Genomic DNA, 21,997 nt, shown 5'->3' with positions numbered 1-21,997 from the left:
TGATTGGCTGAAGTACCATGTGATGGCAGCCATGTTGGATTTTGTGAAGTCATGTTAAAGGGAAATGAAGCACAGACATTCTGATTTGCTGGCTTCCGTCCCTTTACATGACGTCACATTAAACATTTAAAAAAAAGGGCACATGGTTTTCACAGACAATCAGATGGCGTGTGAACCATATGCCGACCAAATGTGACATCACAGGCCATATTTAAGACCGTGACGTCTCATTTGAGCTCAAGAAGCCGACGTGTCAACAACGTGGATTTAACATGGGGTTATTGGATTAACAGATAAAGACAGAAGATAAAGACAGAAGATAAAGAAAATAAAGAAATAATCACAGATGAAGAAAGAAGATGAGAGAAAATTAAAGAAAGTAGAATTTGGTTACCTGTTCCGTATCTTCACGGTGGATGGTGTTGGATTGAATTTCATGACGTCACGGTACTAGAGCTTGCTTATTCCCCAGGATTCGGAGGGCCAACACATCTAAAGGTAAGATAAATATTGAATGTATATACTTTTATTTTTACTGTTTTTTTGATTGGATTTAAAAAAAAATGTTTTTCATTGCCCATTGACTGCTAATGTATTAATCTGTGCCTGTTTAGGGTACAGGTGAATACATTGGTAGCCAATGCATTTTTGGCCAAATGCATTTCTTCTTTTGACTGTTATAGTCTCTATTTCTGTTTATTGTTTAGATTAAAATGTTTTGAATTGTGATGGCTTGTTTATTGTTTTTTTGACAGATTTCTTAGCGTTTTATTTAATGATGTATTTAGTTGGCTACTGGTTTTAATTTATGTGTTGCCTTGTGGTTGTATTAATTAATTGTTATGTTGGTTACTACTTTTATGTATTAAATGTATTGTTGGCTAGTGGTATGATTTATGTAATTGATTGTCTAGTGGTTTTAATTATTTCATTGAATGCCTAGTGGTTTTATTTAGGTAAATGCTTGGTTGGCTAGTGCTTTTAATTTTTGTTTCTGGGGGTTTAGGTGCTTGTTGTATATGTTTTATTATTGTGTATTTTGGACATTCATGCTTTTGTATTAGGGTGACCATTGACTGCTATAGTACCTAATCATGCCCATATTGTGTGGGTATTATATAATACTATGCCAATCAATGGGTACAGGATGGGTATAGTGGGTCTGGGGTGGGTGGTTAGGCCTAGTATAGCGGTTATTAACTGCTAAGGTGATTAAGGGGTTTGCGGCCATTAGATTGTATTTTTTATGTATTCTTTCTGGCAACAGAGGACATGCCCTGCAGTATGCGGACGAGGATGTCCTTCATAATTGCAGGGGTAGGTAGAATGGTTTACTTTATTTCTGCTGGCTGGCTAATGCTTTGTTTAATAATGGGCAAATAATCTATTATCCATATCTGGATAATAGATAGTTTTCACATTACTGTACTGTATGTACCCACGGGGTCCACCCGAAGCCCCCAGACAGCCGTGGGGACCACCCAGGGACCTTCGCCAGCCTTTGGTATTAATCCTGTGTATAAAAAAATTAAATTATGATTTTATGTGGGCGCACAGGGGATGTGTGGGTGGGTTGTGTATTGGTGTTTATTACATACTGTAATGGTTATTGGTTGTGTGTATTTTTGTTTATTGTGAGTAGCGGGGGTGGGTGAAGGGGTAGTAGCCCCAAGGATGGGTGTTTAGGCCTACCGGGTGGGTAGTGGGAGGGGTTAACCCCTTCATTAGCTTAGCAGTAATAACATCTAAGGTAATGAAGGGGTTAAAACCACCCGCAACCCCACCCGCAAGGACTAAACACCCACCAAGGGCCAAATACCACCTTCACTCACCCCCGCTACCCACAATATGCACGGCACAGGTGGTTAACCCCTTCATTGAATTAGCAGTCAGCCGCTAAGGTAAGAAAGCTGCCTGCAAATGCATTTGTCATGTATCAGATTCATGCCAGGGGTCTCCAGTGGTGATAGTAATGGATACCAGCTCCGGAGTCTCCCGGCATCAATCCAATGCAGGAAGAAAAAAAAAATTCTACAATAAGTGCCATCTCGACAGATCACAAGCTTCTCACCACCTTCTTGACAACTTTTTATGGCGGGACGATTTGGAGAGGAAATCGCAATTCTAGAGCGGCGATCAGACTCGATAAGCTGATCAGGGCTACTAGAATTGAGCGAGATTGAAAAACTGCGGATAAGTGGCTTACCGCTGCGCGTTTCGCGATTTTTTGTTTCTTGGCAAAAAAATCCTGCCATTTTTGCTCTCATCGCCGGCTTATCGGGGTTTACTGAATTGCTGTATGCTTTTTTTTTTGGCGATAAGCTGGCAATAAGTGGCATATCACTGCTTACTGCATGAGGCCCTTAGTATTAGAGATGCTAAAGCAAATAACCCACAATGAGTGCAAATTTAATGCACCACAAACCTCAAAAGAGAAAACAAATTAGCATTATAAAACGCAGGTATCTTCCATGTCATATGAAAAACAAACAGACCTGTTTAACATTAATTGCTTCCTGGATTTCTCTCTCAAGTTTTGATAGTTCGGCAAGACTGTTTTCCAGATCGGAAGGAACAAGCTCTTTAGCTTTTATGTACTTCTGCTTTTCCCTGCTACTCAGAGCATTCATTATTCTCAGACTTGACACAACTTCCTCTTGTTGGAGCTGTAGCTTCCTGATCTCCTCCTGGATGCTTTCAAGTTTCCCATCCAAATGCAGAGCTTCGTTAAGTTCCACTTTCGAGTGTCTCAGCCATTCAAGGGTACGGCAGATTTCAATTTGAAAATCTATGCTCTGCACTAATCTGTTTTCACATTCGCCCATCCTCTCCTTAATAACAGTGTGCCAGGGCTTTAATTGTTCGTGCCACTGTTGAATCTGTTGATCTGCTATCTCAAAAGCTGTAGGCTCAAGCATTGGGGAAAGTTCTTCTAAATGCTCAGTTACTTGTTTAAGGAGCATTCCTGCATCCTGAAGACTGGCTGCTAATGTACGATAGCTTTTCAGCTTTTCCTCTGCTGGGAGACTTTCCTTTTTAACTTGATCCAGCTCCGCATTCAAAGTCTCAAATTTTATGTTCAGCTTTAAACAAAGATCCTCATGCTTCCGATAGGCATTTGCAATATCTTCCAGTTGGCTAACTTTCTTTTCTATGAGTCTTTTAAGTTTATGATAATGGCAAACAAGGTGCAACATTTCTTCTGGAAGCCATGGCTGCCCGGTGCTGCGGAAAATTTCCTTTTTCTGATTGAGTTCATTAACGGCGGTGCCAAGGTTCAAAACTTCACTTAGAAGAGAAGCGTAGTCTTGTTGAAGTGTTACAACTTCTTCAGCTAAAATATTAGAAGGGACTTTGCTCATAAGTAGAAAGTGATCTTCTAGTTCTTTCAGAGCCTTGCTTGTCAATTCAATCAATGAAGCATATTCTTTACGGATGTAGATTGTTTCCTGTACCTTTGTAAGCTTTTCTTTTGCCAAGGCAACAACATAATTACATTGCTGTGGTAGAGAGTTCAATTTTTCATCAAGATAAGAATGATCAACCTCATTAAGTGACGGCAGGATCTCTTGGCCATTTCTTTGCAAAGATTGTAGAAGATTTTCATATTCAGGAGCCTGTTCAAGTATTTGCTGGTATTTGGAGAGTTGAGAATGAAGTTCTGAATCATCATTCATTAAATTAATTTCTGGAAACATTAAAACATCTACCTGTTTTAGCCAATGACACACTTTGTCCAAATCCTCCTTAAAATATTTCCTGGAAACAATATTCTTCTCAAGTTCAATGAGTCTTTGCCCACATTTCTGCAAAGCACTCTCATAAATGTTTTGAAGTTCTTGTAGTTTTCCCAAAACTTCATTCTTTTCTTGTTCAGTGGCTTCTTTCATTAACTCTCTGCCCTGATTCCAAAGTACGTTTATGTCACTCTGATAGGCCTTCAAACTAGCTTGGGCATTTTTACAAGTTCTTAATTGCTTGCTCACATCCTCTGGAAGCAAACAAATGTGCTCCTGAAACATAACCTTCTTTTCATGTTGCCGAATTTGGTTTAAAGCCTGGTAAGCTGCCATAAGAAACTGTGTCCTTTCAGACAATGCCTTATTCAAGTGCTTTTTCCTCTGGTTCACTAAGTCACTAAGGCAGTCCACATGTTTCTGTGAATCTGCTAGAGCATTTTGAAGTTGTTGTCTTTCATTAAGCCCTAGGTTTGCCATAATTCTATCAGCATCCTTTATCAAGGTTTTCAGGAATACTTGCTTGGCCTCTACTTCACTGCAAATAGTGAGATGATCCATTAATAGATTCTGAGCAAGTTCAGGAGGGGGACTTTGTTTTAAAGCCTCAGAGATGCTTGGCTGCTGATCTTCAGCCCATTCTGTTAACTCCTGTAATCGGGAATGCACTAAGCTCAGTTCTTCCAATGTTGTGACACAAGTCAGAATTTTACTTTTCACAAGTTTCTCAAGTTGAGTCCAACGTTGCTCAAAATGGCTGGTCTGCTCCTTGGCTAAATCTTTGTCATCTACATGTAAGTGTTCAATCAGTTTCTGCTTTTGATCCTTGAGGTCCTCCAGAGCAAACCTTCTGTCTTGCAAGACAGATGCTAACATTTTCAAGGCTTCAAGATGTGCAGCTGTGCTCTCAGTGTCAGATCTGTTGGTAGAATGAGAAATATGAACATAGAAATGTGGGTAACAAAGCCCACACCCTAACCCTAATCTAAAGCTCCTCCTATTTACAGATAACTCCTTAAAAACTTTCACCCTTTCTGGCAGTGCCACGAAAATTCTGCCACACATGACCATGAGTGAAGATATCACATTGCTTAAATACACCCCGTGGTGTGGGGGACAGAAGAGAATGTTCTCTTTCTTCTGATCTTGCTTAGACACAAGCAAAAAGGTCTAAGGGCTACCAAAGTGCTTTCCCTTTAGACATTCCCCCAGTGTCATTATGGTAATAAAGGTGTATATATAAAAATGCATGTGAACTTTAGATCTCGTAAACGGTATTCACTTAAAAGTGCAATCCCATCTTTAATGATCTTTGATCTAAACACAACTTATAAAGTTGCGACTAATTACCAGTAACACCCTAAAAAAATTCACAAAATTCTCCAAATCTATAAACAAATTATTTTATTTTTATGGTTTGCCCCAGTATTATGAAACTCTGTAGTTACTATCCAGAAAGCATGTGTTGAAGCTCTAAAAGCAGACACAAATATACAAAAATAATTAATTATGGTAAATAGATACCAAAGAAAGTGTAAAAATAAAGTTAAAACAGCTAACACCTTGGCATATTGAGACTCAGGCCAGTATTTACGAAGCAGTGCTAGGCTACAAGACACCTTCTGGTGCTATAAGACACCTGGCACACTATTTAAGTCAACTGGACTTGAAGTGTCATGCGCTGCTGAAAGATGTCTCGTGAATTTGCACTGTTTAGTAAATATAGCCCACAATGTTTTGACTTTTGCGAGAGGGCTTTTTATCCTGAAACATTTAGTTAATCGAGTTGAGCTAATATAGACTTAATACGACTGAACTTTGTTTGCCTTTGTTTATAAAGTTTTAAAGCATTCATGTTCAAATGATAACAATTCCCTCTCTCCTCCACCCTAGAATACAAACATGCTGCACATGCTGATTTCTATATGTACCCACCACAAGTGCTCCATAATTTGAAGGAAAAGTAAAAGAAAAGAATGTTCTGTAGATGTTTTGTGTTCTCCACCTATGTTGCTCACCTGGCTACTATCAACCCCTATTGTCACTATTAAATACTTTTACAATTGTGGAATGATACACCTATTTACCTGGCTAGGTTGTCCCATTCTGTGGCAAGCTTCTCCAGAAAAACATCTACTGTGTTCAAGCGTTCATGGTAATCCCTTGTTCTTTGAAGATCCTCCTCCCTCTGTAGAAGTAGCTTGTTTGCTTGAAAGCAGAAATCAAGCCATCTGTTGCTTAATTTTCCGATTTCCGCATGTTCTGTGGACTCCTGCCCGTTTGTCAATTTGTTCACTTGTTCAGTCAAGGTCGTAATCTTGTTCTGTTTGGGCTGGAGTTTTTGGCTAAACTCCTAAGGCATAAAAGTATAGGTAAATGAGGTATAAAGCTTAGCACAAACTTAAAATTCTATATATTTTATAGTGGTGTTAAATATATTACTTGAAATATGATTCTAACATATAGGTGGATAGGTATTTTATAAGAATGGTGCCTTGCTTAGAGATGAGTAAAACTAGGTGTGTTAAATCAGTACTTACCAGAACCTTACATTTCAAAACCAAATACAAACAAAACCCTTTAGAACCAAAACCTCAAATGTATTTAGAACCAAAATATCAGCACAAGTGCCAATCAATAGGTCTTTCTCACCATATCTCTTTGAATTATTTTGTTTTTCAGTTATACTATAATAGTTTCCTATTCGTTATACTTATTTTAGCCCTTTGCCATGATTTAGCATCCTGTTCTAGCATTTTTCTGCCTATTTTGAGTTTTTTCATAATTTTATATAAATACAAACCCAAAACCAAGTAAATTGTGTTTTGGCAAAACCAGAATTAAAACACTTAGGGACTTATGCTCTAAGCGTTCACTAAAAAAATTGCCGGGCCATTTAAATCGCCTGTTTTTTGACCGCTGCTATCATGGTATTCAGAAAGCCTTGTTTACCTGTGATAGCAAAATTCACAAAATGGGAGAGTATCCAGCGGCGTGATGATCGCCTCTCTGAAAAGGCCTTATCCAGCGATTCCTTTCAGCTGCAGAGAGAGCTGCACAGAGGGAGCCGCCTCTCCATGCGCAAATCTCGCCCGAAATGAATGTTTTTTAATATATTTTTATTACTAGTGTAGATGAGCAAGGGGTCTCCGGAGTCGAACCGCGTTGATTTCAGATCCGGGGACCCCTTGCTTCCTGAGATACAGGCCCCGTTATCTCCTATGCATTTTATTCCCATGGTCACGTGATGCGGGACATTTAAATGCATAGGAGATACCGGCACCCCATAACAGGGCCTGTATCTCGGGAAGCATGGGGACTCCGGACCTGACATCAATGGGGTTCTGCTCAGGAGACCCCCTGCTCATCTATACTAGTAATAAAATGTATATAAAACAGTTGCTACCCACAATAAACATTAAAAACACAACAACACTAATACCCACCTCCTCTTCCCCCACATGATTGATACCAGAGGCCGCTGGTGTCTGGAGGTCCTCAGGTGGTCTCTGCGGGTGTCTGGGGCCCTCAGGTGGTCCCCGCAGGTGTCCAGGGGTCCCAATCCTTATAGTGTGAGTATAGTGGAACTGGGGTGGATGGTTAGGCCTCCAGGGTGGGTAGCGGGGGAGGGTGGGTTAACCCCTTAATTACTATAGCGGTTATTAACCGCTAATGTGATTAAAGGGTTAGGTGCCATTAGATTGTTTTTTTTCCCTTGTATTCTTTCTAATAACTGAGGACATGGCCCTGTAGTATGCTGATGAGTCTGCCCTTCATGATGGCAGGGGTAAGTAGAAGAGTTAATTTACTTTATTTATGCTGGCTGGTTAATGTTTGATGTAATAATGGGCAAATGAGCTATTATCCATATCTGGATAATAGTTATTTTGCTTATTACAGTACTGTATGTGTTGGGGGAGAGGAGCAGGGTGTATTTATTTAAATGTATTGAAAAAAAATTGGGACACAGGATTGGTACTGTACCGCAGGCCAGCGGCGACACACGGGGACCACCCGAGGTCCCCCAGACACCCACAGGACCACGAGGACCCCCAGACACCTACAGTGACCACCCGAGGGCCCCAGACACCTGCAGGGACCACTCGAGGGTCCCCAGAAACCCACAGGGACCACCCAAGGGCCCCAGATACCTGCAGGGACCACACGAGGGCCCCCAGACACCCACAGGGACCACCTGAGGACCCACAGACACCCGCGAGAACCACGTCAGAGACCCAAGACACTCGCGGGGACCAGCCAAGGTCCCCCAGACACCGGCAGGGACCACCTGAGGACCCCCAGACACCCGCGGCCTCTGGTATCAATCATGTGGGGGTAGAGGAGGCGGGTATTAGTGTTTATTCTAGGTGAAGGCGGTTAGCCGCTAATGTAATGAAGTTGACAGTAAATGCATTTTTATTGCATGGGATTCAAGCCGGGGGCTCCGGTGCTGGTATTAATAAATATCAGCTCCGGAGACTCCCGGCATCAATCCAATGCAGAATAAAAGCATTTTCTTTTCTAAGTCCTGTCTCGCTGCTTCCCAGCAGGTTCTCACCACCTTCACGCCAACTTTTCCTTGCATGAGGATTTTGGGAGAAACTCGCCATTCTAGAGCCGCAATAGGCCTTGATAAGCTAATCACGGCTACAAGATTCGCACGAGTTTCAGAAACTGCCGATAAGTGGCTTATCGCCTCTCACTCTGCGATTTTTTTTTAAGGTTCAAAATGTTGGCGATTCATTATTTTATCGCCCACTTATCAATGCTTACAGAATTGTAATATGCATTTTGGCCGACAAGTGGTTGATAAGTGGCTTATGAACGCTTAGAGCATAGGCCCTTTAACATTTTTAAAACTAAAACACCATTTTTTTAGAACCAAAAAAAAAAACCAGAACATGAGTGAAAGAGCCCATAACTAGCCTTGCTCAATGTACTGATGTACTACAATCATCTCTGCCTTCACCCCTTGAATAATGTAAGTGGGACCATTCACAAGCCCTTCAAACTAATATAACATGTATTTATTTTCTCTCAGTATTTATTCTTGCTGTACAATGCAAATTCAAGAAGAGGCCACAGCATAGGGCAGTCTGGTTCATAAGGTCAGCGATGGCCTGGATCTGTGAGCTGGGGGTCGGCTGACTCCCCTCCCCCACGTGGGCTGGGGAAGGCTACATAGAAGGAGGCAGGTAACTGGGATGGGTCCCCTCCCAGGCAGCCAAATGGCAAGGGGGAACAGGAGAGCAAACAAAGAGAGGGCCTCCAGAGGTGGGATGCAGATTGAAAGGAATTCCACCCCATCCGACACACATGGTACGGGAGAAAATCAATGAGGAGATAAGCTTGGGGCGCATGGCAGGGTCATTTCACTCACTGACCATACACAATCTGATCATATAACCCTTAGGGTATAAAGAGAGGAGGGCAGCATCAGAGTTAAAGGAATTTCCCAGCCACCCATCCCCAAATTATTTGGTTTATTGTATTACGATATCTGGCATATTATGTGTAACATTGTTTTGCATCAAGTAGGAACAGTATTATGTCTCCTCGTCATGGCGGAGCTGCCCCGCCAGCCAAGCTCAGGGATACGAAGAACTTATGAGGACTGTAGGGTCTGCCCTAAATAGAGCCCTATGAACAGCTTGTCAGGCTGTAGGCACCGACTTTATGGCCAGGCTGGCCATTCCCAATCAGCAGCATGGTGCCAGCTTTAGGGTTGTGGCTTAAGCTGCTACTGGGGTTGGCATGTATCATAGGGCAGGGTATGCAGCCGAAGGATGGCTAAGGATTCTCCCCCCCTCCCCCCTCATCCCTTTGATGAAGGGGCAGGGTTTAGAGTGCGGCCAATTGCCGGCTTGGCAAAAATCTCATTATTTGTTAAATGGTGTAGGTTGGCGGGCTGGCGTCAGCTTTTAACAGATGCTGTTAAAATAAAGCTGATCTTTTTTCTTCCAACATTAAGTATGGTCTCAAGTTATTCATGGTGCAAGCACTAGCGAGAGTGGCTGGTGCGTTATTCCTTTATTGTTACCGATCATGGATTCAGCAAATAATCTAACACACTAAAATATCTCGATGATAAAATATTATAAACAAACTGAATATGCTGATATATATGCCACAGGTAGAAAGGTGTGCATACTGTATAAATAAACGAATTCCACTTACCTTAACCTGCAATACCATGTTCTGTGCAAGTTTGATCTCCAGTTCAGCTCGTCTCCGCTTCATGTTTTTTAGTTGCTGACCTGCCTCCTGGAAGTATGCTTGAAGGTCGGCCTTTAGTTGTTTAATTTCTTCCCAGCCATGAGCCAGATCGTGAGAGAGCATCATCTTTTGTTCAATCTGTAGAAGTGATAATACACTTTGACACACGTTTATCAAGGACCCCAGCATAACTAGCAGGCTCTAAAACAATCTAAAATTGGTTGGCAATTACAGTGCAGTTTTTTGTTCTTGCAAGCCATGTTTCTCAATCAATTTGCACTCACGTGTAACTACCATTCCGAATTTTGGTTACAAATATGTTTTGGTTGTAATGGATTTTACGCAAAAGCCTTATTTGATTACATTTAATGTGTAGATTTCAGTAGTCAGACTAAGTCATTAATAATTGATAACCCATATCACAATTTGGTGAATAGACCATAATGTTTTTGTTAATTGATATTTGATCATTGATATTTTGGTAGCCATCAAGTAAAAAAAAAAACAGGCGTATTTCAGCTTTGCTTATATTGCATGTGTATTTATATTTATATACTATATGTATGTATGTATGTATGTGTGTGTGTGTGTGTGTGTGTGTGTGTGTGTGTGTGTGTGTGTGTGTGTGTGTGTGTGTGTGTGTGTGTGTGTGTGTGTGTGTGTGTGTGTGTGTGTACATGCATGACCTTTTCAGACTTTAGAAGTCTCTTGTTTGGGTGCAACTAGATAAATGAAAAAAATGCTATCCCACTAAAGTTATCACAACAAAAATGGTCTAATTTTTATTAATAATATTATATGAGCAAAGCTGGAAGAAGCACAGTGTTTGTTAACCAGAAGGCATATTGATTTATCACAATAAGGCAATACATTTTTTAAACAGGATTTAGATTTCCTGGCGCATACACATAACTACCCTAATAAAAGAACCAAAGTGCTTACGGTCTGCTTTATTTGTTGGATGTCTGTTGCTGCATTCTTCACTGCACCATCTGACAAATCACACGTGGTGCACAATAGATCCAAATAAGTGCTCGCCTGTTCCTGCAGAGCTCTGTAATGTTTAACCTGGCAAAAAGCACATGTAATACACAGTGAAAAGTATATCTTCCTGTAATTTGTCTATGGAGAGCTCAGTTATCCTGACTCCATGGATCAAATACAGGGATTGTTTATATAGTTACAGTATAACAGAGCTAAATATATTTTGATTCCAGGTCAAAAATATCACTCTGCTTTTGCATATTACAGCTTTATGTGGAAAGCATGTGTCCCCATTAGGTTGACAGTTAAGGTTAATATTGTTGTCATGCATTATTTAGGACAATATCAGCCTTCAAAGTATCCCCCTTTTAAGCTTAAAAGTGAGCTTCACTAATCTCTGATCCAGATCCAGCTCTATGGCTATTGATTTGAATACCGGCTAACTTGGGATCGCAGTGCAGAAAGTCATATTGAAGGTCGGTGCATCTCCCCGCAAGGCGGTGTGAGAGGCATCGTGAATCTAAGGGAGGAATGCTGGTTATAGCAATTCTAGACCCTGGTCCACAAAAGGGTGCTAAATTTTAGCACTTTACTCCCATTCATATGTCTAGGAGTAAAGTTGTTCTAAAGCTTTGCACCCTTTTGTGGATGTGGGACTTGGATCCTTATTAAATATTCTGTGAAGTGCTAACCTGTGACAGAGACGGTTTTAGTCCCATTTATTTGAATAGCGAAGACCACTTCAACATGGGGAAGCACCCCCATTATTAAAAATTATTAAATAGCATATTAAATAGGTACCTGGCTGACACCACTAAATAACAAGGGAACATGTTAAATCAGAAGTATTACATAGGACCATATTGACAGCTATAAGTCCGATAGGTTAATACAGGTGATAGGTGTTTTTGTTTTTTAATGTATGTTTGGTTTATTGACTAACAAAAAGAAGTAATCCCTATAGTGCGTGCACTCAGCCTGTAAATTGGTTAAAATCACTTACACGTATCACTTCACCATTCTCCTGTGTTATAGGAGTACACTTAGTAATTTACTGATGCTTATGAGGATTAAGATACTCTTGATCAATAGTGGCTAACCCTTATCAATTTATCCTTGTTTACATACAAGATTACTTTGATACGCTAATTGTTGAATTAGGTTTTAAAAATAACTTTTGTGCTGATTAAATAAAATTACTTATTAGTGGAGATGAAGTTTCATCTCTTTTAGAAAAACAGAGTTCCAATTTACAGGCTGAGTGCACGCACTATAGGGATTACTTATTTTTGTTAGTCATCAGTTTTTTATCCCAGTATGCATCCCTCACACAACTCACAACATACAACCTACTAGCTGAGCAGAAGCTGTTCTTTTTGCTTAACATGTTTGGTTTATTACCTGTTTAATTGCTTCAGTCAGACTAAGTGGGGCTTTGGAGCCAGGCTTTATCTCTGGTTGTACAGTGGAAAACCAGGCCTGGCATTGCTGCAGAGTATCTTGGTGACTCACATGCTTCTGGAGTTCATTTTCCAAGCTTAAGTACACCTGTAAACAAACAGTGGGAAGGGAATATTAGCCACGTGTAGTAGCCATTGAAAGAAGCAACATACAATTGTGTTCAAAGGACTTGTCCAGTGCTAACAAATATAGTAGAGCTATGACAAATTTCATTAGACTTGGAGTGGCCAACTCCAATCCTCAAGGGCCACCAACAGGTCAGGTTTTAATGATATCCCTGCTTCAGCACAGGTGTCATTGACTTAGCCACTAATTGAGCCACCTGTGCTGAAGCAGGGATATCCTTAAAACCTGACCGGTTGGTGGCCCTTGAGGGCTGGAGTTGGCTACCCCTGCATTAGATCATGGACACATCTTTTTGCCATGGGTTATCTATAGTATTACACATTTATTACTTCCTGTAATTTGAAACTACAAGAGGGATTTCCCCAACATTAGCATTGTATCAATACTCACTCTCTGGGCAGTACTACAAATGGCTGAGTAGCTGTCTCTTGTCCCTTGCAAATGGGCTTGTATGTTCTGCTTAAACTTTGCCTGCAGATGCCCAGCACAGTGCAGAACCAGGTTTTCGCCCTTCATTTTCAGGCTGTTCAAACGGTCATCAAATCCAGCAATCTCCTCCATCATTGCCTGTGAAGGTTTAGAACTATTAACACCAGCAAAAGGACTTCAGAAATAGATGAAAACTTCTCATAGCACCAGCAGGGCCATATTTAATAAGCAGTGCTTTGCCACAGGACGCCGTTTTGGCAATACAGTATGCCAATAGAAAAGCTCCACTTTGCTAATATGGGCCACAGACCGGGATTTAGCAAAGCGCTATACGTTGTATTGCACCCATTCTTGCGGTATCTGCCATTCAAGTCAATGTCAGTTACTGCTAGAACAGGCGCGATACCCCATATAGCATTTTGATAAATCCAGGCCATAATCTTTATAACGTAGGAACACGTTCATATATTAAAAGAAAAGAACTATGTCTGAATATATTTGCTTAAGGTTATTGACTAGGCTGCGCTTATAGTAGCGGCGACGTGCTCGCGACCGCTGATGTCACCATCGCCATAGCGATAGTTGCATTTGGGGCACGAGACCTCGGGAGGGTGACAGGGGGCATAGTGGAGGTGTGGCCCGTGATGTCATGCGAGCAGTTCGCCATTATTCGCTGAACCGCTTCACGTGATGCTGACGTCACGCGGCGGCCGCACACCAACACAAAATACATTGACTTCAGCAATTTTGGTCGCCATGTCGCTGCGCAGCACCGTCGCAGTCGCGCCCACTATGGGCACCCGCGACGGACTTCATCCCTTTGTTTTGGCGCTGCACCCCATCGCCATAGCCGCTACTGTAAGCGCGAACTTAGGAATGGAGAAATATGTACAGTGATGGGGTTAATAATTTCATCTTTTTTTTAAAAGCACAACTTGGGATGACATGGAAGATTGCTGAGACACAACGGCAGTTATTTATTATTTATTTAACTGTAATAGTGCTGATCATGGGAACTATCGCACTTAGGCCCAGATCCACAGAGCTCTGTTATTGACTTAATGATGCGCTTACTTCAGTTAACACATAGTTACGGCATAGGTGGGGTGACCAGATTTTCAAAATGAAAAACCGGGACACATAAAAAAATTATTTATAAAACAAATTACATCACGTGACGCACCCCGTTGCCATGACAACGAGACACTGACATCAGGCGGTATGGCATCACATGATTCCTCGGCGCCATAATACGTCCCGTTGTCATGTCAACTTGATGCCGCGTGACGTCATGGAGCATCTCATTGTTATAGCAATGTGCATTACGTGACGTCGCGCAGCCATGTTGATGGAATTTGGAGGGGAGGATACAGACACATAGACAGTGACACACAAACACAGTGACACAGTGACACAGTGACACACACACACACACACAGTGACAGTGACACACACACAGACAGTGACACACACACAGACAGTGACACACACACACACACACACACACACACACACACACACACACACACACAGTGACACACACACACACACACAGTGACAGTGACACACACACACACACACACACACACACAGTGACAGTGACACACACACACACACACACACACACACACACACACACACACACACACACACACACACACACACACACACACACACACACACACACACTGTCACACAGTGACACACAGACACACAGACACACAGACAGAGACACACACACAGACAGAGACACACACACAGACAGAGACACACACACAGACAGAGACACACACACAGACAGCGGCACACAGACAGTGACACACACACACAGGCAGTGACACACACACACAGTGACACACAGACAGACAGTGACACACACACACACAGTGACACACACACACATAGTCACACAGTCATACAGTGACACACACACAAAGTGACACACACACAAAGACAGTGACACACACACACACACAGTGACACACACACAGACAGTGACACACACACACAGACAGTGACACACACACACACACACACACACACACACACACACACACACACACACACACACACAGTGACACACACACAGTGACGCACACACACCCGCACACACAGTGACACACACACACACACACAGTGACACACACAGTGACACACACACACACAGTGACACACACAGTGACACACACACACAGTGACACACACACAGTGACACACACACAGTGACACACAGACAGTGACACACAGACAGTGACACACACACACAGACAGTGATACACACACGCAGACAGTGACACACACACAGACACAGTGACACACAGACAGACAGTGACACACACACACAGTGACACACAGACAGTGACACACAGACAGACAGTGACACACACACAGACACAGTGACACACACACACAGTGACACACACACACACAGTGACACACACACACACATACAGTGACACAGACAGTGACACAGACAGTGACACACACACAGTGACACAGACACACACAGTGACACACACACACACAGTGACACACAAACACAGTAAAACACACAGTGACATACACACACAGTGACACACGCACTCAGTGACACATGCACACACAATAAGCCCACCTCTGCAAACATACACAAAAATAAGGCCTCTCTCCCCCCTTGGGGTGGATAAGGTGCCTGGGAGGGGGGTATAAGAGGGCATGTGGGTTACCTGGGGCCCGTGGATGGGCTGCTGGAGCAGCATAGGTAGCCAGTGCAGATGAGAGACTGGCAGGCCCGCAGAGCCTAAAGGGAGGGTTAGAGGGGTGGAGCCTAAGGAAGGGGGTACCCGGCATTACTGGAGGAGAGAAGGGAGGGGGGTAATGCTGAGGGAAGGGGAGGCCCGGCTTGCAGCACCTCGTCAAAACTCCGCCCCCCCACATCCTCCAATCACAGCCCGCATTCTCCTGCTATCTCCGCCCCCCCCCCCCCTTCGCCCGCTTGGGAGGGCAGCCAGCATCCTCCGCTCCCCGCAGCCCCAAAAGCTGGGACCCCAAGTAAAAACCGGGACATTTTGAGAATTAATTGGAAACCGGGACAGCACATGAAAAACCGGGACATCACATGAAAAACTGGGACTGTCCAGGCTAAACCGGGACAACTGGTCACCCTAGGCATAGGCATATACAGCAAAAATAACTACAAATACATATATACATATATAACTTTTTAGCACTGTGACGTATACATACGGAATATAAATCAGGGTATCTGACATGATATGAGAGAGAGAACAGACCAGAGAGCCTAGCGAGACTGACATTGATACTCTTTTGGTGGTATGTATGAGCAAGCATATGTAACTAAGAATTGAACTCTGCTTTTTGTAACAGATTATATCATCTACTTATTCAGTATTATTATTGTATGCAGTAAATCATAGATATTACTATATACTACTCTCGACTTCCCTTTTTATTATTGTACTTACAATATCCTTTGATAAGGATGTAAGGCCATTTCTACAGATACAAATTCATAACAAGATGCTTTTCATTTAGTGTGAGAAAATAATCTCGTTGTGAGACATTATTCTGAGTGGAAAGGTGTGACCCCCATTACAGCATCAAGGGCTAACAGATGTCTTCAAAGCTCTATAACACAGTGTTAAATGCTGTTTTTAAGCGTTGACTATAATGGTGATATGCAAAAGAGGTTTTCTCACTAGCAACACATTTCCACAGAGCTCTATCAACGTTAACACAGGACTTTACCAAGATGTGAGTTAGATCATAGTTAAAATTGGCTTTACCCCCATCCAGACCCAAAAATTGGTATTTTTCAGGGTCTGGATGAGTGTAAGACCACAGTTAACTATCATATTTTTATTTATAGGATTCTTTCCCTCTGCGATCTTCTCTTAAAAAAACAACTAGGGTCTGGATGTCACTAGCAAGTCACTGCACCGCGATCTGCGGTTGACTTTTTTCGGCGCGGGGGCGTGGCCAAAACGGGTCGGGGAGGCGGGGTTTTATTGCAGGACAAACGCATTCACAGAATTCACAGGTCTAGTTCTCACATCCCCTCCTAAATACTCTGAGCTTTACTCAGATTAGTGGATTCCAGCCCTATGTAGAACGAGTCCAGCAAAGTTTCTCACAAGCTGAGTGCTGCTAGTTAGTACGAGTCCAGCATCAGTCATTTTCTATCCTTCTTGTAACTCCTCCTCTCCCTCCTCCTCCCCTCCCCCACTCCCTCCCTCCTTATTGGCTGACTCGTGCACCACGTGATGTGTCAGCGCTTCTGATCACCAGAAGCATATAGCTTCGGCCGGCTGACGCATTACAGCACGCAGTCAGCCATGTCGGAAGTAGCCAGCGGGGACCTCCAAAGTGGAGGTAAGGTGCTGGTGGCCCGCGCGCATGCGGCCGCACGCGCCTCCTACCGCAGCGGGTCCTTAGCCTTACACCCCCTTTGGGTAAGACTTGCTTATGAAGCAGTGCTAATTTAACATGGCATTAAGTCTATGCTAATGAGATCACTAATGGCTGTTGTTTTTGCATATAATTAGATTTCTGGACTTGCGTTATCCTCAGCCTTATGGATTTTGATAACAGTTATGAGCCCTGACTTGATGGACATCGATGGATCTGGGCCTGAGATTCCTATTGACTTTTAAAGATTTGACCACAATGTGAGCTTTAACCTCTTCACTGCCAGAGGGGCCTGCAAGGCCTCGAAGAGCCACTGCAGTTACAATTATTTTCTCTTTCTCACAATGGTAGTTTAGATAATGGGTCATTTAATCAGACTAACTTTTCCAGGACATTGTACAATTTTAATTCCTTTCAATGATTAAACATTGGATTTGTTTATTCAGACAAAGGATTTATTTGACCAATTAGTCACTAGCCACCAGACTTTTAAAGAAACCTTTTTTGAGCCAGATTTAAAAAACATGAGCACAAGATTGGTTAGCCAACATATTAAGGTAATTTTAGATAATGTGTCAATGTACAAAGCTCTTTGCTCCAATTTCTGCCCCATTTGCACCAACATGCAATATGTAAAGTGCCAAAAATATTGAGTTATTGAGAAGTCACATGACACACAGATGATAATGAGCAATACAAAAATATGCACCTCTGTGTGACTCTTTGTTTCCCTTCAATTTGCATTCAAAAAATCCACTAAGTTTAAAATAGAGTAACATTTTGGCCTCTAAGAATCTGCACCAGATAGATATGTATAAGAAATAGTTTCTTACATTTGATGCAACTGTGCTCCAAAAAATGGTGCAAAGCCTCAAAACACACATACTTTTCTCCACACTTACCTTAGAACAGCTTAACGCCTTATAACGCTGTGCTTGGTGTCCAAAGAATCACATCGTGTTTAAAGCGGATCGCGTTAGAAATAATGTACAATTGTATGCATTGTACAATAAAGTATTTAAGACACCAATAATCGTGTTGTAAAGTATTCATAAATCCGAAAGTTGGGAGCCACGCTTGCACCGCGTTATAAGCGGATTCGCGTTGCAACGGATCGCGTTATAACGGGGTTGATCTGTATTTAGCTCCATGGAGAGTCTGTTCCATTTTGTAACTTAACATACCTTGCTCTAATTCTGTTCAGTGTGGATCAGCTTACGGTTTCGGGAGTGTCAATAGGATGTAGGGAGGAGTTACCTCATGCAAATATTATAATGGGATATAATAAATTGAGTCACGGATTCTCCCTTTTTTTTCTGCATCGAATATCAGGTGTGAGGTGGTGTAAACCTGCTTGTTTAATGTTTAGCATTCTGCGCCATGGAAGAAATGTAAACAACAAGCTTGTTGCATTTGAATAATTTTAGAGCTGTCCATCAACCAAAATAAAAATATGATATATGATCTTGGAGCGGAAAATAGGGCAGTGCACCAAAACAACACAGATCATTTACAACTGAAACAATTACATTTTTTTACTTTCTATTTATTTAAAGTTATTTTTAAATTCAAGTCAATGGAAGATGGAGAGCTACCTCTCATTTTCATTCCATTATATCAATGATAGGAGATTTTACATGTTGGCCAGTATGATTGTAAGTATTGATTTTACACAGGCTATTGTCACCAGTGAATATCATCCAGCTTTAATGAAGTTCTACCTACTGTACATATCTGTGCTTACTGTACACATACAGTACCTTGTGATTTGCCAGCTGTTCAGTTATTGTTTCCAAACTGCTTCTTTCCATCAAGTCAGGAGTTACCAGTCTGCTGGACATCTGTAACAGCCACTTCTCCACTTCTTGCAGCTCAGAATTATAGTACTCATGTTCCTTGACTTTCTCTTCTAGGTCTCCAACACATGCCTATTTAAGTACATATACATCACACCAAATTATTGCGTTTTCAGCATTATCTATAGCTTTTTTTTAAAGATAGCAAGTACACACAGCAATGAGGTTATCAGAAAATGCATGTTATTGGAGTTCAGAAGCTGGAGGCCCTCCATGTTCAAATAAATGTATATCCAATTTCATTGCAAATTATAAAATGCATACAATTGCTTAATCTCTACAGAGAATGAAGGCCAGTGACCCATTTTCCAATGTAGTAATGTGTGCACCTCTACAGAAATCACCCCCTTGGAGTCGTATGGATGTATGGCGCATCATGTAAGGATTGGCACCTAGAGACTCTGGTGATGTATGATGTACTATATAACCCACCAATGACTTCTTGTGTGAGGGATTTTGTATATGATCTCATGTTATTTATTTAACTAAAACAATGGTATTCATTTTGCTTCCTTTAGTTGGGCAACACAAGATTCTCAACTGCATATTGTGCTGCTCTAAACAAAATAAAGCAAAAATATGTAATGAATAGCTTCTATACTTATAATGAGTTTTTCATAGACATGCACAACTACACTATAAGATTTTAACACCTCTCAGTCCCATCAGGCTTAGGGGTTTATAGGTAAAAGAGAGGCACAGAAAAATCGCAAGTTAATGTGTCAATGTATGAAACTCATTTATATGTGTTGTGCAATGTGAGTTTTTCTTTCATAAAGAAAATAATGATGCAAGGGAGTGGGGTTAGAGGCGGAGTTTGAACGTTGTCTATGGCACACATATATAAATGATAAGTCATATTAAGCTTCAAGTATGCGCCACTTTGTGCACCATGAATGTGTCAAAATTGTCAAGTGCAAAGTACGTAAGAACATTAATAATGCCATGCCAACGTATACCGCCAATTATTTTTTGAGAAATGTTTTTGTTTTTTTTAACCAAAGCACTCTTACAATTAATTTTTAAGAAACAGTTCTTTATACAGTTTCCTTAGTTTTACTAAAGTTTTCTAAAGTTGCGAGAACTGAGAACTATTTACTCTAATCATTTTTAAATCCTATGTATAAGGCTATAGCTGGCTACAAATGTTTGTTTCCATTTGCATAATGTCATCACAATTCTTAGTATTGTTGCCACTTATAGCATTCATTTATCACGACCTTCCTTTGCCATTTCTGAACTAAAGTTGTGTGTTACCATAACAGGAACACACTTCCTGCCATGGGTTATCTATTACAAATATTATCAGTTTTCATTTTACGTTACATCGTTTTCCATTTATAGAGAACAAAGCATCTGTCTTACCTTGGCTAAGCTGCAAAGTTCCTGATAGTCTTTTTGAAGCTTGTGAATTCTTTCCCCCACAATAGCATCATGGACACTCTCCAGTAGGGCTTCACCCTTTTCACTGACCAGTTTTATGGAAGGCTCATGTGAAAGAACCGTCTGTTGTATTGACTGCATATGCAAACAAAAATATATTAAAGCATCTATTTGCAACAGTTTTATTCCACATTAGTAGTTGAAGACCACACTTAACAAGGTAAATAGGCTATCATTTTAACAATAGCATTTAAAATCACCCACCAGGCTTAAAAAAAACCTGTAGATTTTCGTTAATCAACGTCTGGAGACACACCTTAGAACAGGTATTAAATTATACATCTTCATACTGTAGATAATCTTTTGCTCATTTTCTCATGAAGACACATAGCAAGTATACAGACCATATTTACTAAGCAGTGCTATTCCATAGGACAATTTAAATGCTTTGGGTGGGACCTTTGTAAGCGGCGCACCCTCTCCCCCAGAAAATCTTGCGCCACCCCCCCTCCCCCAATTTATACACCCCTGCTGTACAGTATCATAAGGTAAAATGGAGCAAATGTTTTCATTTGCACCAGTCTTCTCTGATAGCATATCTATGAAATATTCTACAATTACATGTTGTATTCATCTACCCTTCATGCTTTTGCAACCATGAGATACAGTATATTGCAAACTTGCAGCTACGATTAACCCCATCATTGCTAATGGGTATCACCTTTAGCTATATTCATTTAATTTGTAGGACCCATTGTTTGTAAAGACAGCTAGACAAAAGCGTACTGTATACTGTACATCACCTTGTATTTGGCAAACTGGGCCTTCTTTTCATATAGCTCGATTTTGGGTTCCACCGCAGTATGCAGAATTGCTTGATATTCTGTCAGCCACCGTGCCTGGACCTTATACTTGTCCGAGAACTCCTTTGCCAGGTGGAAGCTCTTTTCCAAGGATGTGTGCTCCCTTCTTATTGAACTTGTCAATTCTTCCAGCTTCTCCACATGGCTGCGCACCTCGTTCTCAACCTGGTCAGCCTCTGCTCCTGCCAAATACTTGAGCACTCTCTCCCCTTTCTCACGGGCTGATTTCAGCAAGTTGTGACCCTTATCCATGTCACTTAGTAGAAACTAGACGAGGAAAAAAAACCTTTAATTTCTACTGTAAATAATATTTGATGGCTAAATTAAAAAACATATATATATATAAGAAAAAGACTCTGCAGCACTCACGTATAGAAAAACATGAATTTAATAAAAAGACAGGCAGTCAGACAAACACCAGAGCGACGTAGGTTTCAGACCCCTAGGTCTTTTCTCAAGCTCTGTAACATTAACACTAACAGCACAACATATATAGAAGAGGTGAGCACATAAAACAGCGAGAGAGACATAATTA

General features: G+C 41.4%; 1 protein-coding gene across 15 annotated transcripts in view; it reads right to left on the bottom strand.

Annotated features, from left to right (window-relative positions):
- Positions 1 to 21,997, bottom strand: part of SYNE1 (spectrin repeat containing nuclear envelope protein 1) — a 603,546-nt gene that overhangs the window by 205,148 nt on the left and 376,401 nt on the right. For all 15 annotated transcript variants that reach the window (XM_075596504.1, XM_075596505.1, XM_075596506.1 and 12 more), the window contains 9 exons: positions 21,403 to 21,729; positions 20,582 to 20,734; positions 19,121 to 19,288; positions 12,915 to 13,091; positions 12,339 to 12,485; positions 10,896 to 11,021; positions 9,915 to 10,091; positions 5,825 to 6,090; positions 2,496 to 4,656 (listed from right to left, as the gene is read on the bottom strand). In XM_075596504.1, coding sequence (XP_075452619.1) covers positions 2,496 to 4,656; positions 5,825 to 6,090; positions 9,915 to 10,091; positions 10,896 to 11,021; positions 12,339 to 12,485; positions 12,915 to 13,091; positions 19,121 to 19,288; positions 20,582 to 20,734; positions 21,403 to 21,729 — 3,702 coding nt within the window. The remainder of the gene's footprint in view (positions 1 to 2,495; positions 4,657 to 5,824; positions 6,091 to 9,914; positions 10,092 to 10,895; positions 11,022 to 12,338; positions 12,486 to 12,914; positions 13,092 to 19,120; positions 19,289 to 20,581; positions 20,735 to 21,402; positions 21,730 to 21,997) is intronic.

Source organism: Ascaphus truei, chromosome 4 (genome assembly GCF_040206685.1).
Source record: "Ascaphus truei isolate aAscTru1 chromosome 4, aAscTru1.hap1, whole genome shotgun sequence".
NCBI lineage: Eukaryota > Metazoa > Chordata > Amphibia > Anura > Ascaphidae > Ascaphus > Ascaphus truei.
Note: the sequence above shows the minus strand (reverse complement) of the source record. Positions and strands in the feature narration are given on the sequence as shown.